The sequence below is a fragment of the Phallusia mammillata genome, chromosome 3 (genome assembly GCF_965637545.1).
Source record: "Phallusia mammillata chromosome 3, kaPhaMamm4.hap1.1, whole genome shotgun sequence".
Lineage (NCBI taxonomy): Eukaryota > Metazoa > Chordata > Ascidiacea > Phlebobranchia > Ascidiidae > Phallusia > Phallusia mammillata.
In genome coordinates this window covers 135680-156000 of record NC_137254.1, presented here as the reverse complement: position 1 = coordinate 156000, position 20321 = coordinate 135680, and the positions used below count along the sequence as shown (strand labels likewise).

Below are 20321 nucleotides of genomic sequence, written 5' to 3'. Positions count from 1 at the left end.
AACCAAAAGTGACGTGTACAGCCACTTAACTGCAAACAAGCTTAACTAATTGTTACTTTGTTTGGTGCATGTATACCAGATGCGGTGTTTTCGTTGCAAAAGTTTAAATTTGCAAAGGTTTTACGAAATTTCGTCATATGGTGGTGACGTCATGTGGTGGTGATGCAATGTCACATTCTGCGTCATATAACATTTCATAAGATTTGTGCACCAGTATTACAGGGTTGGGGCATCGATTTCACATTTTGTCAAGTCAAACACACCGTATTTATTCAAATGTAAGCAGCGCTTTATAAAGTTTTTTGCCCTAAGGTTTGTACAGCTTACATTTTAATATCATAGCAATATTATTTCTACGCCCCTGCTTTTTGATTTCTGTTAGGTTCAAAAGTATTTTGCATGTTGGCTTTACACGTCGAAATACGCTCTGCTGGGTAGAATTATTTGCGTAACTAACATATGTTTACATATAGTTGTATTGTATGCGGCAACAGAAAGAAATGTTATCAAACACAAGTATCTAACATCACAGCATGCGGATTACAATCAAGTAAATACGGTACCTGCCGCCGTAAAATTTGAAGCACAACAACATAAATATTAGCCCTGCGACTCAATATGGCCGACACATAAAACATTTCCTCACATTATGCATTTACACCACATTTATATTATTTCATTCGGCTAACTTTACCACTGAAAGTAATTTCGTAAAAACCTGGAACCTGACTTACCACGCTGAATTACTAACGTCATGATTCAGTAAGTTTTGATTCAAACTCTAAACAGCACATCACAAATCCATGAACAATGCGCACTGTGACGACATAGACCTCTGGTTGAATGCCTGAGGGCAATTTGCCTTTTTCTTTTCAACCGCGATATTTTACCGGTTTATCTGCCTAGATTTATGACAAGTACGCATTTTGTGCACGTTTCAATGCTGTTTAGCTTAAATGTTTAATTAGAAATGAGGGTATGGTGGCCAACTATAGCTACCCACGATAAATAAGCATTGATGGTTTAAAATATTTATGCCCAACGTATTTCAATAAATACGTTGCATTAGTTTGTTGTTTGTCGGCCTAGCCCTAGATTATTAATAAGTACGCAAAACAAACATTTAATTAATATAGCAGTTCATGGTGATCGGCAATTTATTTGTCTGTATACCCTATGTAAAGAAACAAGGATTTTTTTAATATTAAACTTCGATCAATTCATGAGCTTGTTTGTTGCCTAACGGGCTAAACCCAATCTTATGTACAAAAATATCAAAAGTACAAGCTTTCATCAAAACAACAGGCAAATAGGAAAATGTCTTGTATTTAGACACAATAACGAAGCAGTAAGAAACTTTATTGCGAATACACCTTTTCATCAAACACATGTTTTCTTGATGAGTTAAGCAGGTAGAAGGTCGAAGTCATCTGCAATGTTCACCAGGGGCACGTGAAGGTCATTTATTTCAGTAAGGGTCGTACCCTTCTGACTGTGATCTAGTTCCTGAAAAAAAACATGAAATGTAACATGATAAAAAATACATTTGCCATAAAAACTTCAGTTTAACATGACAAATAGTGGCAAATTTTTTGTCAACCGGTTCAATCACAAAAGTCATGACTTTTTATGACTTATTTTCATTGACAGTAACCAGTTCGCTGATATCATAAAATTTCATAAGATGGTTCTATAGAACCGGTGCGAACCGGCTGAATGCCACCACTGCATATATATATATATTCCTGAAAAGACTACGGAAGTGAGAGAGGCCGCTACACCTTCAGTTTAAATTCCACAAAAATTGCCAACAGCTTGTTATATTTACCTGCAGTTTTAGAATCCATTCGGTTTTCTGCATTGCATACATAGTCTCTCCTTCATGCTTCTGTCTCGTGAGCAGAGCTGACTTCATTTTTTCATATTTATCATCAATATCCTAAAAGCCACAATAGTTTACAGTTAGAATGCTGTTCACCTGTTAAACAAATGATTTTTACAAACCTGCAGCCAGGATATAAATAACCTTGCATTGAATCTGTCTCTTATGGATGGTTTGCCAGTTTCGTTTTCGTTAGAACTTCTGGGCAGATTGTAGACTTCATTGTCCATTAAAACTGCACATGCGCTGTATGGGACCTGAACCAAGTATCAGAAACAAGTGTGAAAAAATTGCAGCACAAATAGAAAATCAAGTTTATAGAGCTCTTCTGGCAACCGTTTTTAAAACTAAATTGACAGAAGGGCTTGTAAATTTGATATTATGCCTGGCAGCCACAGTTTTTTACAAATCAAACGTACCTGTTGGTTTTGAATCGTCCTCGCAGCTCTACAATGCTCTCTCATTATTTCTTGTTCACACGAAATGATCAGTTTCTCTCTTTCTATTGCATGCTGAACTCGCAATCGAACTCTCTGCTCCTCATGAGCATTGAACAATTCCACCATAGAATCACACAAATGTGGAGGGGGTGCTAGGACAGGAACAGAAAGATGACTTTCTTTGCGACCGCTCAATAGATATCCACCAGTAAATGTCATGTACTCCCAGTAGTATTGTGGAGCCTGTAAAAATCACACCACAGTTATATACACTATATCACATCCATCCAAGGAGTTAAATCTGATTACCTGAATATGGCTGTTTTTTACAATGCAACTTCTTTATGAAAAGGGTTGACAACAAGTGTTTTAACAATTTAATAAAAATCTTTTATTAAGTTGGTCTATTTTTATTTGCTATTTGATGCTTGTGACGTACAGAATGCTCAACTGTGATTTAAACTTACCAGTCACTACTATTAAGTATGCTATTTCAGATACCCAAACTATTAGTGGGCAAATTTCAACAAATCTTGCTTAATAAAATTCATACCTGAGGAATAATGTTGGCAAGGCGCTTTCTTTTTTCATAAGCAAGCTTTTGAATGAAGGCTCTTTCCTCATATGAGTTAAGTCGATCGTTACTTGGATTTTTCGTGACCTTCACTAGTTTTGACATTGGAATGTATTCGGGGAGTCGTTTGGGTTCGTTTGTCTCGAAGCATATCGTTGCCATGGACAACCTGCACAACAAAACCCATGGTTACCATAGCAACATGAATGTCTATTGGTTGTAACTTTTGCTAGCCGTAGAACCGATTACAACACACCAAAACTAAATCATAGTATGCCAGGCCAATTTAGGGCGTTATACCGAATCAGCCGGCCTCCCTAGCATTCCCATATATGGCAAGGCACAGGCTCTTAATCTTATCAGAACACAGTAATTAATTCTTACCTCTGTTGAATATATTCCTGTAGAAGCTTTTGTGATTCTGAAATTTGCTCTGCTACATTCTCATGATGGTCATCGTGTACTGCAGCAACTTCTGCAACATCTTCATGTTCGACACTGGCAACATCCGCTTCCTTACCTGACTCAAGGTTAGCGGGATCTTCAGGAACTTCCACAGCTTTATCTTTTTCATGTGACACTTCAACAGGTGTTTCAGTTGATGGGATGGGTATTATATCTGGAGGCTTGGAGTCATTCAGTTCATCAGGAACAGGCAAAACTGGTTTTGTATCAGAACTATCATTTGCTGTGAGGGGGGGAACAGTGATTGTAGGTTGGGTAGAAACTGGAATACTTAGTTCAGGTTCACTTGTAACTTTAGGCGAAACAACTTCCTGAGTATTTTGTGCAGTGTGTATTGTTTCTATGGCTTCCATCTTGATACTTTTTTGATGTTGAAGTTTCAAGACCTTTTGTTTATCAGGTGTTTCAGCAAATGCAACGGGGTTGTCAATTCGTTTTGTTGACTTTTTCTCATCTGACTTAGCACTTGGATTTGACTCTCTTCTCTTTTGCAGTTTTTTTTTTCTTTTGAGCTGCAATTGTCTCTCTAGCAACCGTTGCCTAGCAATGCTGTCAATGTCTCCAATAAATGCTGAGTCAGACAGAAGTGACACCTTCTTCTGTTCTTGCTTTACTTCTTTTTTCACCACATTGGGCTTTGGTAGGGATTTTTTTGCTTCTAAAACTTTGGAAGCCAATTTTTGGCCGCACTTTGATGGGTCCGACTGGGTTTTTCCAACCTTTTCCTTGATATCCACTTGTAACTTTTTGACAGCTTTCATTTCTGAACTTTTATCACTTATTTTTGGTTTGTCAGTTTGCACAGTATTGCTTGTATCGAGTGAAATCGATCTTACAGTAGCCTGTGGTCCTTTTTTCAAAGAAGTCGCCAAAGGTTTCGGTTTTTCTTCGACTTTCACATTTTCAGCTTCAGTCGATTTCCGCTTTTTCTTGCTCTCATCCACCTTGGCACTTGGTTTTGGCTTCAGTGTTTCCGTCACAAAACTCGGCAGCATTTTATCTTCGACTTGAGCAATGTTGGCATGAGTAACTGGCTCAGCTGAGTGACTTGTTGTCATGGTTACTGAGGAAACAGTTGAAGTGTTTGTAGCTGTACTTGAAATTGGTGAAACAATTCTTGCAACACTCGAATATAAGCTGTTTGTGGCAGTTGTTATGGCAACTGCAGTTGTTACCGAGGTTGAAGTAATCCTCGTTTCGAAACTATCATGTTTTTTAAACAGTTCATCGAACAGCATCTCGGATGTCTGATATTTAACTGGTGGTGATGCAGGCCTGATTAGGACAGTTTTTATGTCTGAAGATTTTTCAGTTGTTCTCACACTTTCAATGTCTTTTGCTGATTTGAAAGTCTTCTTTTCAGCACTTTTCACTGCATGACTTCCAACTGATGTTTTTCTTGAAAACAAACTTGGAATTTTTAATCCTGGTCCTTTACTCGGACTTTGCCATTTCTGAAACATCCGGCCGGTATCAGGTTTGAGGCTTATTGCATCACTTTCATTGGAGAAATCATCTGTGAGGTCATAAACATCTGTTTCACTCGGTTTCTCAGCAGCAGAAAGTTTCATTGTAGGTTTTGTTGGTGTTGGTGTCACCGAAGGTTTTTTAGATTTTAAAACTTGTGACAATGGTATTTGTTCTTCCTCGCTACTGTCCGAGTCGGAATGGTGGGAGACTAAAGACTTAATGTTCGGTGGTTTGAGTCTGCAACACAAAACAATATGTGATATGAAAAGTATTTTCTAAAAAAAACATATTACAAGCCTGGTATTAACAGTTGCACTGGCAAATTAACAAAAACCCTTTATACTGAAATTTATTAAACCACAACTGAAACATATGTATACATATTTTCAACTGAAATTCATTCAAAAAAGTCATCTGACAAACAAACTGGCCCAAATGTTATTTTTTAACAACATTCCTGCGTACTTCAACATATAGACTTGTATGTGACAGAATTTATACACTTTTTGATCTTACTTTTTGATGTTTTTTTCCGTGTCAGAGGAAGAATCTTCGGATGTTGAAGTTGAAAATAAACTTTTCTTTTTCTTTATTTTTCTTCGACTTTTATTGTCACTATGAGGTAAACCTCTCTTGTTTGTGATGTCATAATTACTGCTGGATGAAGAACTGAAATGTTTTTGTGGAGAAAGTCGACTTTGGTGGATCAACGGAGTCTCATCGGAGTCGTCCGAATCCACAGAAGATGACACGATGCTCTTCGTCCGCTTCTTCAGGACTTTTTCACTTTTGAAGAGCTCTCGACTTGCAGTGTTCGAGAAATGCTTGCTTGATTTCATGGAGTGGTCTGATTCTGATTCTGACCTGCAAACAAGTGTTTAATAGGTGATATTGCCTTTCATGTTTTATGAGATCTAGTTATTCTACAGTTAATGTTGGAATTTGTTTATGTTAGAAGACTATATGATCTGTGCATTGTTTTACCTTCCTCTCCATTTAAGCCGATCTGAATCCTTGTTTCGGCTTGACGTTGTTTTTTGCGACGAATCGCTTTCATCACTGGAGATTACTTCTTGTTGCATCATCTTAGTTATGACGTCGGACTCACTCAGATCCATTGGCCGTTCCCCGTGTTTGTTGGGCAGAAGAGGGTTGGCTCCATGTTTGAGTAACAAACCAACAAGCTAAACATACAACAGTTTTCTATTAAACATCCCAGCTTGAAAACAACTTGACCATAACATAAAACTAAGTTATCTATTAAGCACACATGCATTCAAGCTTAAAATCAACTCAAAGCTACAATCTGCTTCATATGTTTTGCTTCAAAGCACAACACAAATAAGAATGCCAATGAAACAGACCCAGCAATATACATGATTACTTACCGCTCGGTGATTGTTGCTCACAGCGTCATGCAGAGGGTAATCATTTTCAAAACCCTTTGAGTTAACGTTTGCACCACTTTCCAACAAATACTTTGCAATGTCATGGTATCCATGGTTACAAGCTTCATGTAGTGGAGTCCACCCTACAAATCGACATCGATAGGTAAAGTTGATCAACACAAGTGAATGATACAACTAACCAGCGTAATCCTGCACGTTGATGTCGGCCCCTTGCTTAATAAGTTCAGTGATTGCATTTAAATCTCCTCGTATTGTGGCAAGGTGCAGCGGTGTTTCTCCTCGCTCATTTCGTTTGTGAACTTTATCTTTACGGCCGCTGCTCCCAGGAGTTCTGCGAATTTGTGGTGGTGGAGTGCCTGCTTGTTCTGTGTCAAACATAAACATCTCAAAACACAATCAAAATATGTGTATGTTGCACATTGGCTAAAAATTTGACAGGGTTTTGTATATTTGTTTACACATTACATACTTCTAAAAGTTGTTGCAGGCATAATATTACCCGTATAGAGCTTTTCTGGTAATTGTATTTTTGTACCAACATTTTGACATCCTTGACTGTTTTTTTACATGACACATCACATACTCATTACAACAGGTTCAGTTTAAAACCTTGGCAAGGGTTACATTAGTTCACAATCACACATCACACAAGTCCAACATACCATTGCTTTCTTCTGCAGTCATTTGCATCAACAACGCAAGCTGTTGTCGCTCAGACAACGGACAATTTTTTGGCCGACCCCCATCCTTCTTCTTTCGTTTTTTCTCACCTATGCCACAAAAAAATTAAAAAACGTTAAAAAATAATTACAATTAAAAATGGAGCCATGTTTTGGTCAAAATGTCACTTACTGTTTTTTTCATCTGAATGTTCTTGGCTGATTTTCCTCTTCATGCCTTTGCTTGCATCAGATTGGTGAACTGCCTCCATTACACTTAACTTTGTATGACATTCCCATTTAGCTGTTTCAGTCTTCAAATGATGGCATGCATAATAACTTACAAATAATCCGCAAATAAATTGATCACCGTTAAACAAAATATATTAAAATTTCTATTCAGGGTATCACTATACCAACTGACTGTTTTTCAAAACCTGATGAGTTTGCTTAATAAACACAACAAACGTCAACAATCCATGTTTCCAAATTCCAACTAATCTAAATTCTGAGATGAGTTTATTTGTAGAATATTTTCTCTTTTGTACTTTCAATTCTAAAACGTTCTATACTTTTTCGATTCTTAAACTTTCCGTCAAAAACCTTTGCAGCACAATTGCATGGACTGGTTGAAAACAACAAGTTTTTCAGTAAAAATTAAACATCTTTTTCTGAATACAGAAATACGAAGGACCACAAGCTAAAAAAAACGCGAAACAAACTAGACTACACTAATATACAACAGATTTCATATCACTTTCATCACTTTGCGTATGTTAACATAGTTTCAATCTAAATAAATAACAAACCTTAATTTTAAATTGATTTCAATCAAAAACAAAACATTTTGTGGGGTGAGGCAGTTTTAACGATTTTTGACAAAGTAATTTGGAATCGTAGGATTTTATCTTCGAATATTCACACTGGTTCGGTCAACTTTGCAATTTAGCTGAAGGTTTCAAAAATTCTAAAACTATTCAATTGTAAAAATACACAGTTTTACCTTTTGTTATTAATTGGAGATAACTTCAATTTAATTAAATAAATATTTTTTAACAGTCTCGACTGACATATTTTGTCAATTTTTGTGAGTTTATCCATCTCTTAAATAAAGTAGTCGCTTGAATCGTAAGTTTCATGCGTACTGTGTTTTAACATCGCCACTTGACTTAAAAAATAACCGTTTTCGTTTTTGAAGTTTATGTTCATCATTATTGGAACGAGAATACAACTGCTAAAGAATACGTTCAATCTATAAAAGCGCTAAAACGGTGAGCTCTTCTCTATCAGGTTCTGATCTAAACCAAGTCCCAAAGATGTTGATGACGTCATCAAAAAAGCGCATGTGACGTTCGCAGAGATTCAGCAGTTGCAATGGATCGTTCGTTCAGGAAAGGTACATAACAAATTAAATTTTGCTCACAAAGGGGTGAGAGATGAGAATCGTTCCATTAACATTCAAGTCGATATTTTACATGTGATAATTCCCATTAAAAACTCTTTCTACCGCCATAGTTAAACATGTAACATGGTTTGCACAAGGTTTTGATATTAAACCGATATGCTGCTAACAGAGTAGCTTGCGTAGACACCACTCACTTAGATACCCATCGTAAACTTGGGCTAAATATATATGATTTGTTTTTTAAGGTACTGTACACAAACATAGTACCGTAGCCCAAGTACGGCACGGCGGTGCGTTTCAGCTTTTGAAATTTGGTACGGTGTATGCTTTTCGCTACGAGACCTGTGGTACGGTCAACACAGTACGTACCGTACCGCACTGCCATCCCTGTGAACTGCTTCAAGCAGATTTTCTTTCGAAATGTTTTACAACATTTAAACAACTGAACAGGATCGCGCGTCATTTATTACAAACAATACAAATGCGAGATGGCAGCGAGACGAAAAAATACTGAAAATAAGTTTTCTTAATTTCAGAAGCACGCAACATTCTCATCGAAAATAAACAATTGGCAAAACTTTATTTTCACTTGAACTCGTGAATGTTCGACACTCGAGTTTATTTCTCGAATGAAACAAAATATTTTTGCAGCTGTTGTAAAAAGCAGCAAAATCATCCAGAAAATATATGTGCAAAAATATTTTAACGTTAATTACAAACTTTCATTAAAATCGTGAAACTTGGCACAAAATCTAAGAATGTGAAACTTTAGCGAAAACAACCTGTAATACTGTACAGCTCTGGATTTCTATTTCGGGTCCGACCATCTTAACCCCTCCCCCATAAAAACGGGACTCAATGTTTCACAAATTCCAAGAAAGGGTCGAACCATGTAAAAAAGCTAAAATACCCGATCCTGACACAGATGGGTCGTGTTACGCCATCTAGCGGTTCCTATTCATTCACTTGTTTTGCTGCAAGGTGGCGCTGTTTCCACTGTGGCCCGCTTGTGGGGTTTCTGATTGTGACGCAACAGATTGGGGTCTACGCAAGGGGAACCCCCCTGCGAACTCGTCCATCGGGGGGAAACCCCTTCTCATTCTCGGGTGGGGGTAATGATGGGGGTTGGGGGAATAACCCTGATAACAATGGGGGGCTGAGGGGTAATGCCGCTGGAAATACATGGACGGGGGGTAAGCGCCGTGAAAGTAGGGGTGCCGGGGAAATCCCTGGAGGGGATAATGGGGATTCCTTTCATGGTTGAGTGAACCCGACATTGAAAACAGGACTTCCGGTTCACACACGAATTTGTACACGTATCTCTCTCCTGCCACCTACCGGATAAATAAATATTGGAGTTAAATCAAAATAATGTTACAAGTAGGATTTCTATCAAACCTTTTGCATGATTCCCTTCTCGTAATAATAACGCAGCGACCGACTGAGTTTGTCGTAATTCATAGCAGGGCGATTTTTCTGGACTCCCCACCGCCTGGCAACCTGCAACGCACAAAAACACGGTTGCTATAAACCTCATTACGTCATCAGTGTAGCTTGAACCGAATGACGTAAAATATCGGAGAACAAAGTTTTGAAGAAAACATTGTGACTCATTTGAAGTTATCAAAACTCATTATAAAAAAGATTGTTATGTCATCACCAGTGACGTCATACCTCTTCCGGTTCAACCAGTTTGAATTCGAGTCCTCTTCCGGTCCATGCGATGACCTGTTGGTTGTTCGCGGGATCTTCCAGGAGTGAGACGAGGAATTGCCAAAGTTGTAAACTTCCTCGTCTTCCGTAACCTCCGCCTCCCTCCCTGAAGAAAGATGCGGTTGTATTTCTATCACATTAACCTTTGCTTCAGGTTTTTACCCTTTCGTACGGTTTCTTATCTATTTATTGCGTGTTTCCAGTCGGTTTTGTCTTTCAAAAATTCAGTTGAGGGTTGGTCGTGTTTTAAATAAGTTGAAATCCCTTGTCTAATTTTTAATGCTAATGCAGGGACCGCAATCCCTGGCACGAGGGGGTTTTCATGGCACGCCAACCGATTTGCGTGTTTAAATTGGAGTAACAATTTAACCTGTTACACTGCTTGTTTTCAGTTTTTTTTTATCGTGTCATTGTCTTAAAATCCAGCCTTAAATACACAAACCAGTATTAAATGTGTGTAAGTCATTAACACATGGAAATAACAAGCGAATTCGCACGCGCCGCTTAAAAGGTTGCCGAACCATGCCCTAATCCTAATGTATTGCCTTTTTAGACATTTATTTCAGCCACAAACGTTTACCCGACCAGAAGGTACAACAGACTGGCCACATGATGTCAGTAGAGGGCTTTGCGTGGACGAGCAGTAACAAATTTCGCACCTGATTTCAGCTGACTGTTGCGGAATTTCTGATTCCACGACAAAAGTTTCTTCCAAATACGGATCCGGAGGTTGTGACTTTATGTGGGGGATTCGGAACCCAGGATCCGGTTCGAAACCCGGAACCCCACCGTGGTATCCCGGATGTGGGCTTGTGACGTCATCACACGTTGATTGGTCCGGATTCTGTGTAATAGTGACGTCATAAAAGGGATTGTCACAATGTTATTCAAGCCACAAACTCATACCTTGTCAAAATCTCTTTGTGACGTCACTCCATAATACGGAACTGATGACGTAGGGTCTGTAAAAAATAATTTGCGTTTTGCATAAAATTGTACAAACTTTTTGTGACCAAAACTGGGTAAAAAAACCTTTTTAACGTGAATAATTTTTTATGTTAGTTTGGTTGTAAACGCAAACCCACGGCGGAAACAATAGAAACAATATTTACCTTCCTCCTTCGGTTCTGCCTTAATACGAACGCCAGGCGGCACCAGAGAGCTGGCCGGGATCTTAAATTTTTCCTGCGAAGCAAAAAAAACTCGTAAAATTTCAGCCGTTTTTGAAACATCACCAAAATTTCACCTGTTTTACTGGGGTTTGGGCCGGAAGTACTGGGGCCGAGTTTTGTCGAGTCACTGTTTGGTGGGGGGCTTCCCCTTTTCCCTGGTAATACCGTGACGTAATTGTCGAATCGCGTTCCAGCGACGCGGAACGCATAAGGCTTTGTGACGTCACAGGTCGTACGCGAACTTGGACGTGGAAATCGGCGAAACTGTCGGATCGCGGTCTTCCTCTGAATAAATCGACAAATTCATTGTGAACTGCAGTTTAAACCAAGTTTCGGTGAACTTTTTGGAGTAGGAGTCATATTGAAAGATTCACTTGGCATTGGAACGCATATTATACTAATCTAGCGGTTCTCAACTAGTGGTCCATGATGACTTTTTAGATGGTCTACAGCAGTGGTTCCCAACCGTTTTTTGACGCGACCCAAATACTTATCAAAATTTTGTTTAGTGGTTTCTCGCGACCCATAAACATGCTATTTTAGTTGAATTTTTGTCTGTAAATTGGGAAAGCTTTTCAAAAATTACTACGCAAGTGTAGCAAATCAACAACCTCATAACGAACAAATAGTGTTGTTGTTTTCGACCAAACATTTTCATTTAACCAGGACTTCGAGCTGAATCGAAGAATTATTAGCCAGACAACGCTTAACTGTGAGCTAACACATCACTTTATGACGTCACAAACAGTTTTAACCACTATCACGACAAGTTGTGATGAAATTATTGTTGGGCAACAACTTAAAGCCTTGGGAAATATATAAAAATAACGCTACAAGGCGAAATCAAAAAGTAGATGCTCATATTCGAAAACAAGCGACCTAACAGAATGTTCAGGCGACCCAACTTTGGGTCGCGACCCATAGGTTGGGAAACACTGGTCTACAGGACGTTAATTACATTTGGTGATGAACCGGAATTAGTTGCGTATAATTTATTGAATATTCAGTATAAAACGGCATATACAAATTTAGTCATTTATTGTTAACTGTCAGTTGTTTACTAGTCAGGATTCTGTTATAAAGGAATATAATTCAAGCCATCATGTTTGTTGTTTCGAAAACCAGTTAAGAACCACTGTACTAAGATTCACTTAAAACTAAGTTACGTAAAAGACAAAGTCACTGATATTTAAAGACACTATAATTTGTTGAAAGATATTAAATGCAGATGACACAGATTTATTTGTGGCTCGTGAAACGTGTAAGTCCTGATTTATACGCAAATTATTTTGGCACGAAAACCAATTTCAATGTTTGAGGCGAAGCTTTGAATAGCTGGCGAATTCAGCGCGCCATTCATGCGGAACGAACTAATGAAAAACTTCCGAAAACAGGCACTTCGAAACTCAGTGAGGCGTGACCGCTGTTACGCGTCACCGCAACAAACACAATGGGCTTTGTGACGACATATATGGTAGCATTGTGCAATGTAGGAGTGCCATTGTGCGGTCAACAATCGAAGGCGCAAATTATTCTTCCACTTGTTTCGCGACTCGCCGGGTTTGGATAAGAGTGTCCGAGTTTTTATAAGCGAGTCAACTCTTATTAGCGGAGTTTCACTCGAACCACGTCAGCAGCTACTCGTGTGATGTGCGGACAAACATTTTAATATTCACGAAATATTTTAACCGGGACGACCCTCGTACTCATTATGGGTCCCCTTCCCTGAAGGGGACACATATTGATTTTACTCAAATTGTTTTTTTTTATTTCTTTTTTTTTGTTTTTTTTTTGTTTTTTTTCTTTTTTTTTCTTTTGTTTTTTCTTTCATTTTTTTTTCTCCCCAAAGTTTATCAAATGTTTGATGGATTTGGATGAAATTTACACAGATGGTAGATGTAGTTATGTAGATGTGCATCCCACTTTGTTTTTGTTGATAACCCCAGTATTTACCCTGCTAGCCCCCTAAAATGTTTTTTCCCCCGAAGTTTGTCTGACTCGTTTTGCCATCAAATGCTTGATGGATGTGGCTGAAACTTAACAGATGGTAGATATAGTTATGTTATGTCAGAAACATTAACGGTTGTTGCTCAAAACACCTCTAGTGGTTGAAATTTTAAACGTTGGCAGATTGGACTGAAATTTTGCAGTACTATTGATTGAGTCATTGTGGTTTCCTTCGTTTAAGTTTGTGTGTGTTGAACCTCAATTAGTTATCCTACTTACTCATTGTTTTCTAATGAAATGCATTATCTACAACTTTGCATGTGTGGGGACCCATGAGTTTTTGCTTGCAGAAACAACCAAGGTTATAAAAGACGATGGCTAATATAGGACCCAATATAAATAAGTGTAGGAAATATATTAATGTTTCAAAATATGCTATAGTGTATGTGCAAGGGCAATATGTGCTAAGCCACCCTTCTAGTTATATTTATATTTTAAATATTATTTACCTGGTTGCTGATTGGCTGTTTCCCTGAGTCACGTGATCATTAGGTCGGTTCCTAGGCAACTGATCTGTAACAAATTTTTCGTGTTACGACGTCACAAACAAACAACATTGTTACGTATTTTATCGCGTCTTTGTTCTAATTCACACGACAATTACAACTGAGGTTTATGACCAAAACAATCGTTTCGGAAATCGTTAAATTATGTTTATGACTCACTGAAGTATTTCAATCAATAATTACAACAAACTTGTTGTTTTCATCAACTAGTTTGTGGAACCCAAAACGTCACAAACAAATAGGTTGTTAAATGACAATAACGCACCTTCTGATTTTTTTCTCGTGAGAATTCCGCGTGGAGCCGGAAGCCGGAAGTTGAAATCGTCGTTGCTTCGGTCTGGGACTTCGTGGGGCTTTTTGACCGGGGTTCGCGGGGTGCAGGAGGGGTTTTGGGGAACCACCAGCGATGGGGAGGGGAAACAGGGTCCGTGTTGGGGTTGGGGAGTCGGGGGGACGTTGTCATAGAAACCGTGAGATTCCAACGCTTCCGGACAACTTGCGTTTCGCAGACGTTGGTCGTAACCATGGCAATACTCGTTGGTGGGTTTTGGTTGGGTGGGAGCGGGATAGTGGGTGAGGGGCGGGGGTTCTACCTGGGGAATCCCCTTCCGGTCAGCAGAGGGGTAGGGAGGGGCCGACATCACCCCACTTCCGTCATAATACATCGATTGCTGGCAGTGAGCTTGTTGACGTGGGTATGACGTAGGCGTGATGTCAGACTGTCTGTTGCGTTGAGTGACGTCATGTTGTTGGTACCATGCGTATACGTCATCATTGAAAAACACGCCTTCGTTCGAATCTCGATGAAACCGGGCATTGTAAGGCGTTGTTACGTCATAATTGTGTCTTACGTAATCCCCGAGTTGAGCAGAATTCCACGATTTCGATTCTTTACTCGAATTACAAGTTGGGTAAGATCGAGGGGCGGGGTTTGGGGGTTCCCCCTGCTTAACCCCATCATTAAACCCCGGGAAAACCCCAGTGATGTCATCAAGAGGGTCCAGACCCAATTCCGGCGTCATCAGCACTCTTTCGTCATCAGTAGTGACACCAGAAGCATTACGACATCTCTGCATGCATTGTTTAGCACCTCCAGTGGATGAAGACGGAGAGGCGAAATCTGGGGGGTAGAGGGCCTCCCCGCCACTAGGGGGCGCTTGGTGCGAGAATTCTGGAACTTTTGATTCTTTCGTCGAATTGTTCTCGAGCGGAACCACTGAAAACAAAAGTAATTGTGACGTAAACTCGAATCCACCTGCGACGCTGCTGACCCTGTAATTACTCTACCGGCAATGTAAATTATGGGTTACAGATGGATGATTTGAGTTTCATGAACTTTTCATGCTTTCCAATTACTTTGAGAAATTTGCATTTTTGCTTCAACACAAAATAAAAAACCACTTTGCAACCGAAATCGAATCAATTTACGTTCGAATTTATAAAAACAAAACTGGAAACCTACCAAATGTTCTCATCACACACAACATAGCTCATTTATCGCGCAGCGGAATAAATATGCTGAAAATAGATTTTCCGATATATTCATTGGAAACTATATTTAGCCACAAATATTTCCGCGTTTTACAACCTCCTGCTAAGCAAAACAAATCTTCAGTCTCAACGAATCAAAAACTCTAAAACATAAAAACTCGTGTACAGCCCTGACACTGCTTTGCTGTGAAATGGACGAACCCCAAATCCCGAGCAAGAGCGATCAAAAAATGCCCAACAATTAATTGAAGTTGATTAGAGATAATCCTCTAACGCATGGGATTAAATGAGAGCCAAGAGCTTTTATGTTCTTCCGCATTACGGAAATAAAATATGATTTTGATTTGTCGATTTTATAGGATTATTTGAATAATTCCGGTAATCTGTGTCAAGTGCTGATATTATTGTCATTCAACCGCATTATCCAAATCTGTCCTGCCAATATTTATTGGCCGCTCAGATCGCCGAACGAAATTTTGACAAGTTTTTTGCTGCCAAAGTGGCTTTACAAATTCCCGTTTGTTTGAAAATAACTTTTTGGGATGTATGTAAGGCTGCCATACCGTCCTTATTTTGAAGGGCTATGTCTTAGGAAAAATTTTGTCCTTATTTCTAAATAAATGTCATTGTTTTTGACTTGAGTCCTTATTTTATCTTATTTTCAACATTTAAGTTTAAATTGTTTACAACTTAAGTCAAATCCCTGCTATAGGTAAAAGTAAACCTGTGCTGAAGTATTTTCTACAAACAAGGTGTTGCTGGAACAGATTGTTTCTGGCAAATTATATGACATGTGATATGTCATGGCTCGTTTTGTTCGAAACGTTCCTTCCATTTTCAAATGAAAATTTAATTTTTCAGTTGTCCTTATTTTGGTGTCCATGTCGATGGCGACCCTGCCACTTCCATTGTGATGTAACACAGTGGTTTGTTACTTTGAAATGCCAACAGCACTTTTGGGATTCTTGATTTTTGTTTTTTCACATCAACTGTCCATTCCCATGTAGACATACAATATATTGACGACCACCGTACCGGTTCCAACATATAACACGTTTCGCATTGTGTAAACCAGTCAACAACCCATCTTGAAACTAGTTGTGGACGTTTCAAGCATTCGTGGTCATTACTTATCAGGCAAAGCACAGACGAACATATTAAGGTGAAGTTGACATTAAGTGAATAAGGTGATGTGGGGATGGTTAATTTAAATCGCAGTTTTTTCGCAAATTATCAAGGTGTACAGCGACAGACCCGATGAGTCATTGCATACGGGCTCGCAATGCGTGTGTGTGCGTCGTGCACGAGCGCACCTTGGCAAACAACAGCGAAAACGTACCCGACGAATTTGTGAATGAAACAAGGAAAACAAGGAACTCATTCATAAAAAAGCGGGAGGAGTGAGAGGAGGAGGAACGCCTTTCTCTTTTATCAATTTTGCGTTTTTCTTCGAATCGCAAAGGTTGAGCTTCGAGTGAGCGCTCCGATGCCAAACACTTCCGTTTCACGTCAATCAAACTTGTCAAAACCCTAAACTCACAACGCTTGGCGCAACCTGCACCGGTATGCGTGAATTCGAAACCAACTTTGCAAAGACAGCACAGGAGCTTTGTTACATCACAATCAACCGTTCAGGTGAGTAAAACCAGTTATTCCTAACTTATAACATCCAGACTTGCAAAAAGCAAAAATTTCACGGACTAAATCTAAAAAGTGCCAAAACCTAAAAAAAAACAGTCCCACATTTATTTATACGTGTGACGTCAGTATACTTATTAAAGAAGCCTCGAGGCAAAGTTCGAATTAGATTGTGACGCGCAAAACGCGAGACGATTTCATCTTTTCAATCTTTCTACAAACTCATTTCAACTGGATTCAAATTAAACTTAATGTTGGAAATGCGATTCAATGTGGCATATCAAAATGTGAAATATTTCTTTTCACTGAACATGGCTGATTTTTTTGAACTTATCTACAGTTTTACTCAAATTTTTGGGTTTCATGTAGGTCTTACAGCATTTCATCAAATTAATTTAGTAATTTTCGTCCATATAGTTTAGTCGAGGGAAATTTAAACGCAACATTATAGTGGAAGTTTTTCCCCCGCATTAAACTCAAATATTTCACAGCAGTTTTTCGCGCAACATCGCCAGACTTGCGAGCGATGCGGGCGATTGCGTTCGGGCGAATATTTGCCAACAAGTTTGCTTCCGAATGCTAAGAGCCTGGAACTCGATACCATACAGCGGATGTGACCTTCTGTGACCCATAAACACCATTGTGACGTAATGTCTCTATGTCGGAAAATACCTTAAATTTTGTCGGAAAAATTGAAACCGAGTGTAAGTGTTACGTCACAAATAACTTTGTCACAAACGCGAAAACAGGAAAACGTCGCGATTCGCGCTATTATGAAATTCTAAAATTACAGACTCCAGATTTTTGCGAAATCTGTAAGAAACAACATTCCATTTTTTTACTTGGTAGAAAATTGATAAATATGTTATAGCAAAACAATGAGAAAAAACGCGTCTTAATTTGTAATTTAAAGTTGTTGGACATTTCATTTTATGAAACGATGCTTCACAGATCATTGTTGATATCAAGCAACAAAAATGGCGGTCTTCGGTATTCGAACAAACATTTAAAAAGCAAAACTCACAGTTTTCGACTTCAGGGACGAACTGGTCTCCACCATCCCGTTCGCATCCTGCAACAGATAAACAAACTTAACACAGAAGTTAACTTATAGTGTATTATAATGTTGTGCGGTACAGAACGTGTTTTGTAGCATTGCAGTCAGAAATGCGACAAAACACGTCCTCAAGCATATGTATAAATTTATTTTGTATGTATAAATGGCGGTTATAAGAGCAACTATTTATGGCAATATGTGCGCTTGTGTTTCATTCTATCGCGTTAACACCAATTTGTCCAATCCGAATATAGATTTGTCTAATTTCAATTATTTTTGTCAATTTGTCTAATTCGAACATAGAAGCTTAATTCAGTCAATTCTAATTTTAACGTCTGTTTTGTGTTTTTAATTTTCAGTTCAGTTTACCTTCGTGGAATAATTCTCCGTTCAAAAGATTCAAATCCGTCAACAGATCTAAAAAAGTTTCTGAAATTAGTTGAGACGAAAACAAATAATAATCTTTCACCAAATCAATATCACGCCCGACCATAAATATAATATTCTAAAGACCTTGAAAGTTTAAAACTGACATAACTAGCTTCTACTTGTAACAGCTAAGCACAGAACTACAGGCTTGATGGTGAAACATAAAATACGCTTTTTTACTTCAAAAACAAAATTAAAATCAAAATTTATTGACCGAATGACAAAGCATCGTCTGATTGCTTCCGGTTGTTTGATGGTACGTCACTTCCGCCAGAGTTCATATTCGCAGCAATCTAAACAAAATATTTTAGTTTTTTAATTGAAATTCAATACATTAAAATATTGTTTGAATATCACGTCGTCACTACCTGCTCTGGCTTGAAGAAAGAAAATTCTTGCTCGTATTCGTACATCTTATTATCCCTTGCTCATGACGTCACAATCACATCAATAGTGACGTCAAAAGTGTAATGCCACAAAAAGCCTACAAACTGTGACGTAACATAGAAAATACAATTTACATTCGAAATCTACAATAACAGCTTTATCCCGTAACAACATTAACAGTGACATAACAATGCACAATTTGAGTGACGGAAATTCGTTGTTTATATCGGATCCGTGGGGAACAACTAAATGATATGTTTTCCCCCCTGGGACAAGTTTGGACGGAGCTGGCAACCTAATTGATTGTATCCGAGACCCTTAAGTGTGTTTGGCACGACTTCTCAGCTGTGCCATTCATCATTTCACTCTGCCTGAATCAAACTTGTTAAGTCGGGCAAGAACTTTCGCTTACAACTAAATTTTATAAATCTGTTAATCAAATGCGACACACTGCGTCTTGTGCCGTTGTGATGTAACACATGAAACGCTTTGTTACGTTTAAAGCGCTTTGGCGCGTTTTATGTTCAACGTCCAACTTGAAATATCACCAATTTAAGTTAAGATGGAATTGATTTCTGGCAACAATAAAACTTATTCGCACTGGTCTCAATTCACGATCTGTTTCAGTGGTGAAAGTCGCAAACACACAAGTTCCACAACTGTGACGAAACAATTGAAACTTTTCAACAAATTGGTCTATGACGTCACTGTCACACCGTGCCTGCATGTTGGTGGTTATTCCGTGCTAAGCCAGCCTTAAAATAGCTTTGCAAACCGATTAACTTGTTTGGTTGACAAAACTTTTGCTTCACGTTCTGACAAAACCGCACAGCATCGAAATGTTCCAGTTTTTGTCGAACAAACATATTTTAACTGACTCACAAAGGTTTTTAACATACGCTTTTACCGTTTGACAGCAAAAAAACGCGTCTGTAAATTCTTTTCTGTGCTTTTTAGTCCAGCACTCAAAAATCGAACACGAAAATCAACAACTTACGCCACAATTTATGTAAAAACTACACATTACTGTTACACAACTAAATTGTTAACGAAAACTAACGTATACAAAAAAGGGAGTATTGCGTAAGGCATAAGGATAGGCTATAACTAGTCTAATATAAAGTCCACTTTAATAAATATTCCACATAAACTAAGAATGAAGAGAGAATAATTGAAATAGTGTAACGTCGACAATTGGGTTTATGTCGTCACAAACACAAACTCACAATGTAAAGCGTGCGAAACGAAAATAGGTCGTTAATGTTTGCCAAGCACTGTTAACAACTTAACATCCAGTTCTGTGTAACATCGTTAGAAATCCAGTTACATACAGAATTCTGTACGACTTATACAACACAAACAGGTTGTTCTTACACAACAATTGCTAGTTATGAAACAATAACTGCCTTTGTTCGCATGTTATGTCACACTTTCCAATTGTAACACACAAACAGTTTATTTCACAAATGTTTCCGTGTTAATGTTATATTGGTCGGAACTGAACAACATAATCCGAATTTACATATTTCGTCACTTGGTAAAACAAATTAACAAACGTTGCATTATAAGCAACAAAAAAGCCTGAATACTATCAGCAATATCCTGACTGTCACTAAA

The 20321-nt window shown here is 38.5% G+C and overlaps 2 protein-coding genes across 2 annotated transcripts; both read right to left on the bottom strand.

The window, feature by feature from the left end:
- Positions 1-1310: 1310 nt before the first annotated feature.
- LOC145218788 (uncharacterized) lies at positions 1311-7566 on the bottom strand. The gene is made up of 12 exons (XM_080086193.1): positions 7093-7566; positions 6903-7010; positions 6420-6605; positions 6220-6362; positions 5816-6015; positions 5348-5695; positions 3281-5068; positions 2876-3065; positions 2302-2565; positions 2005-2139; positions 1829-1939; positions 1311-1506 (listed from the first exon to the last, which is right to left on the bottom strand). The coding sequence occupies exons 1-12, from the start codon at positions 7169-7171 to the stop codon at positions 1405-1407; spliced, it is 3654 nt and encodes a 1217-aa protein (XP_079942319.1). The 5' UTR covers positions 7172-7566; the 3' UTR covers positions 1311-1404.
- A 1185-nt stretch (positions 7567-8751) lies between these two features.
- LOC145218347 (uncharacterized) lies at positions 8752-18847 on the bottom strand. The gene is made up of 13 exons (XM_080085756.1): positions 18686-18847; positions 18532-18610; positions 18258-18305; positions 17856-17903; positions 13968-14918; positions 13646-13709; positions 11264-11474; positions 11130-11202; positions 10924-10979; positions 10677-10861; positions 9979-10123; positions 9703-9804; positions 8752-9638 (listed from the first exon to the last, which is right to left on the bottom strand). Exons 1-13 carry the CDS (start codon positions 18728-18730, stop codon positions 9267-9269), a joined length of 2379 nt encoding a protein of 792 aa, XP_079941882.1. The 5' UTR covers positions 18731-18847; the 3' UTR covers positions 8752-9266.
- Positions 18848-20321: the final 1474 nt, after the last annotated feature.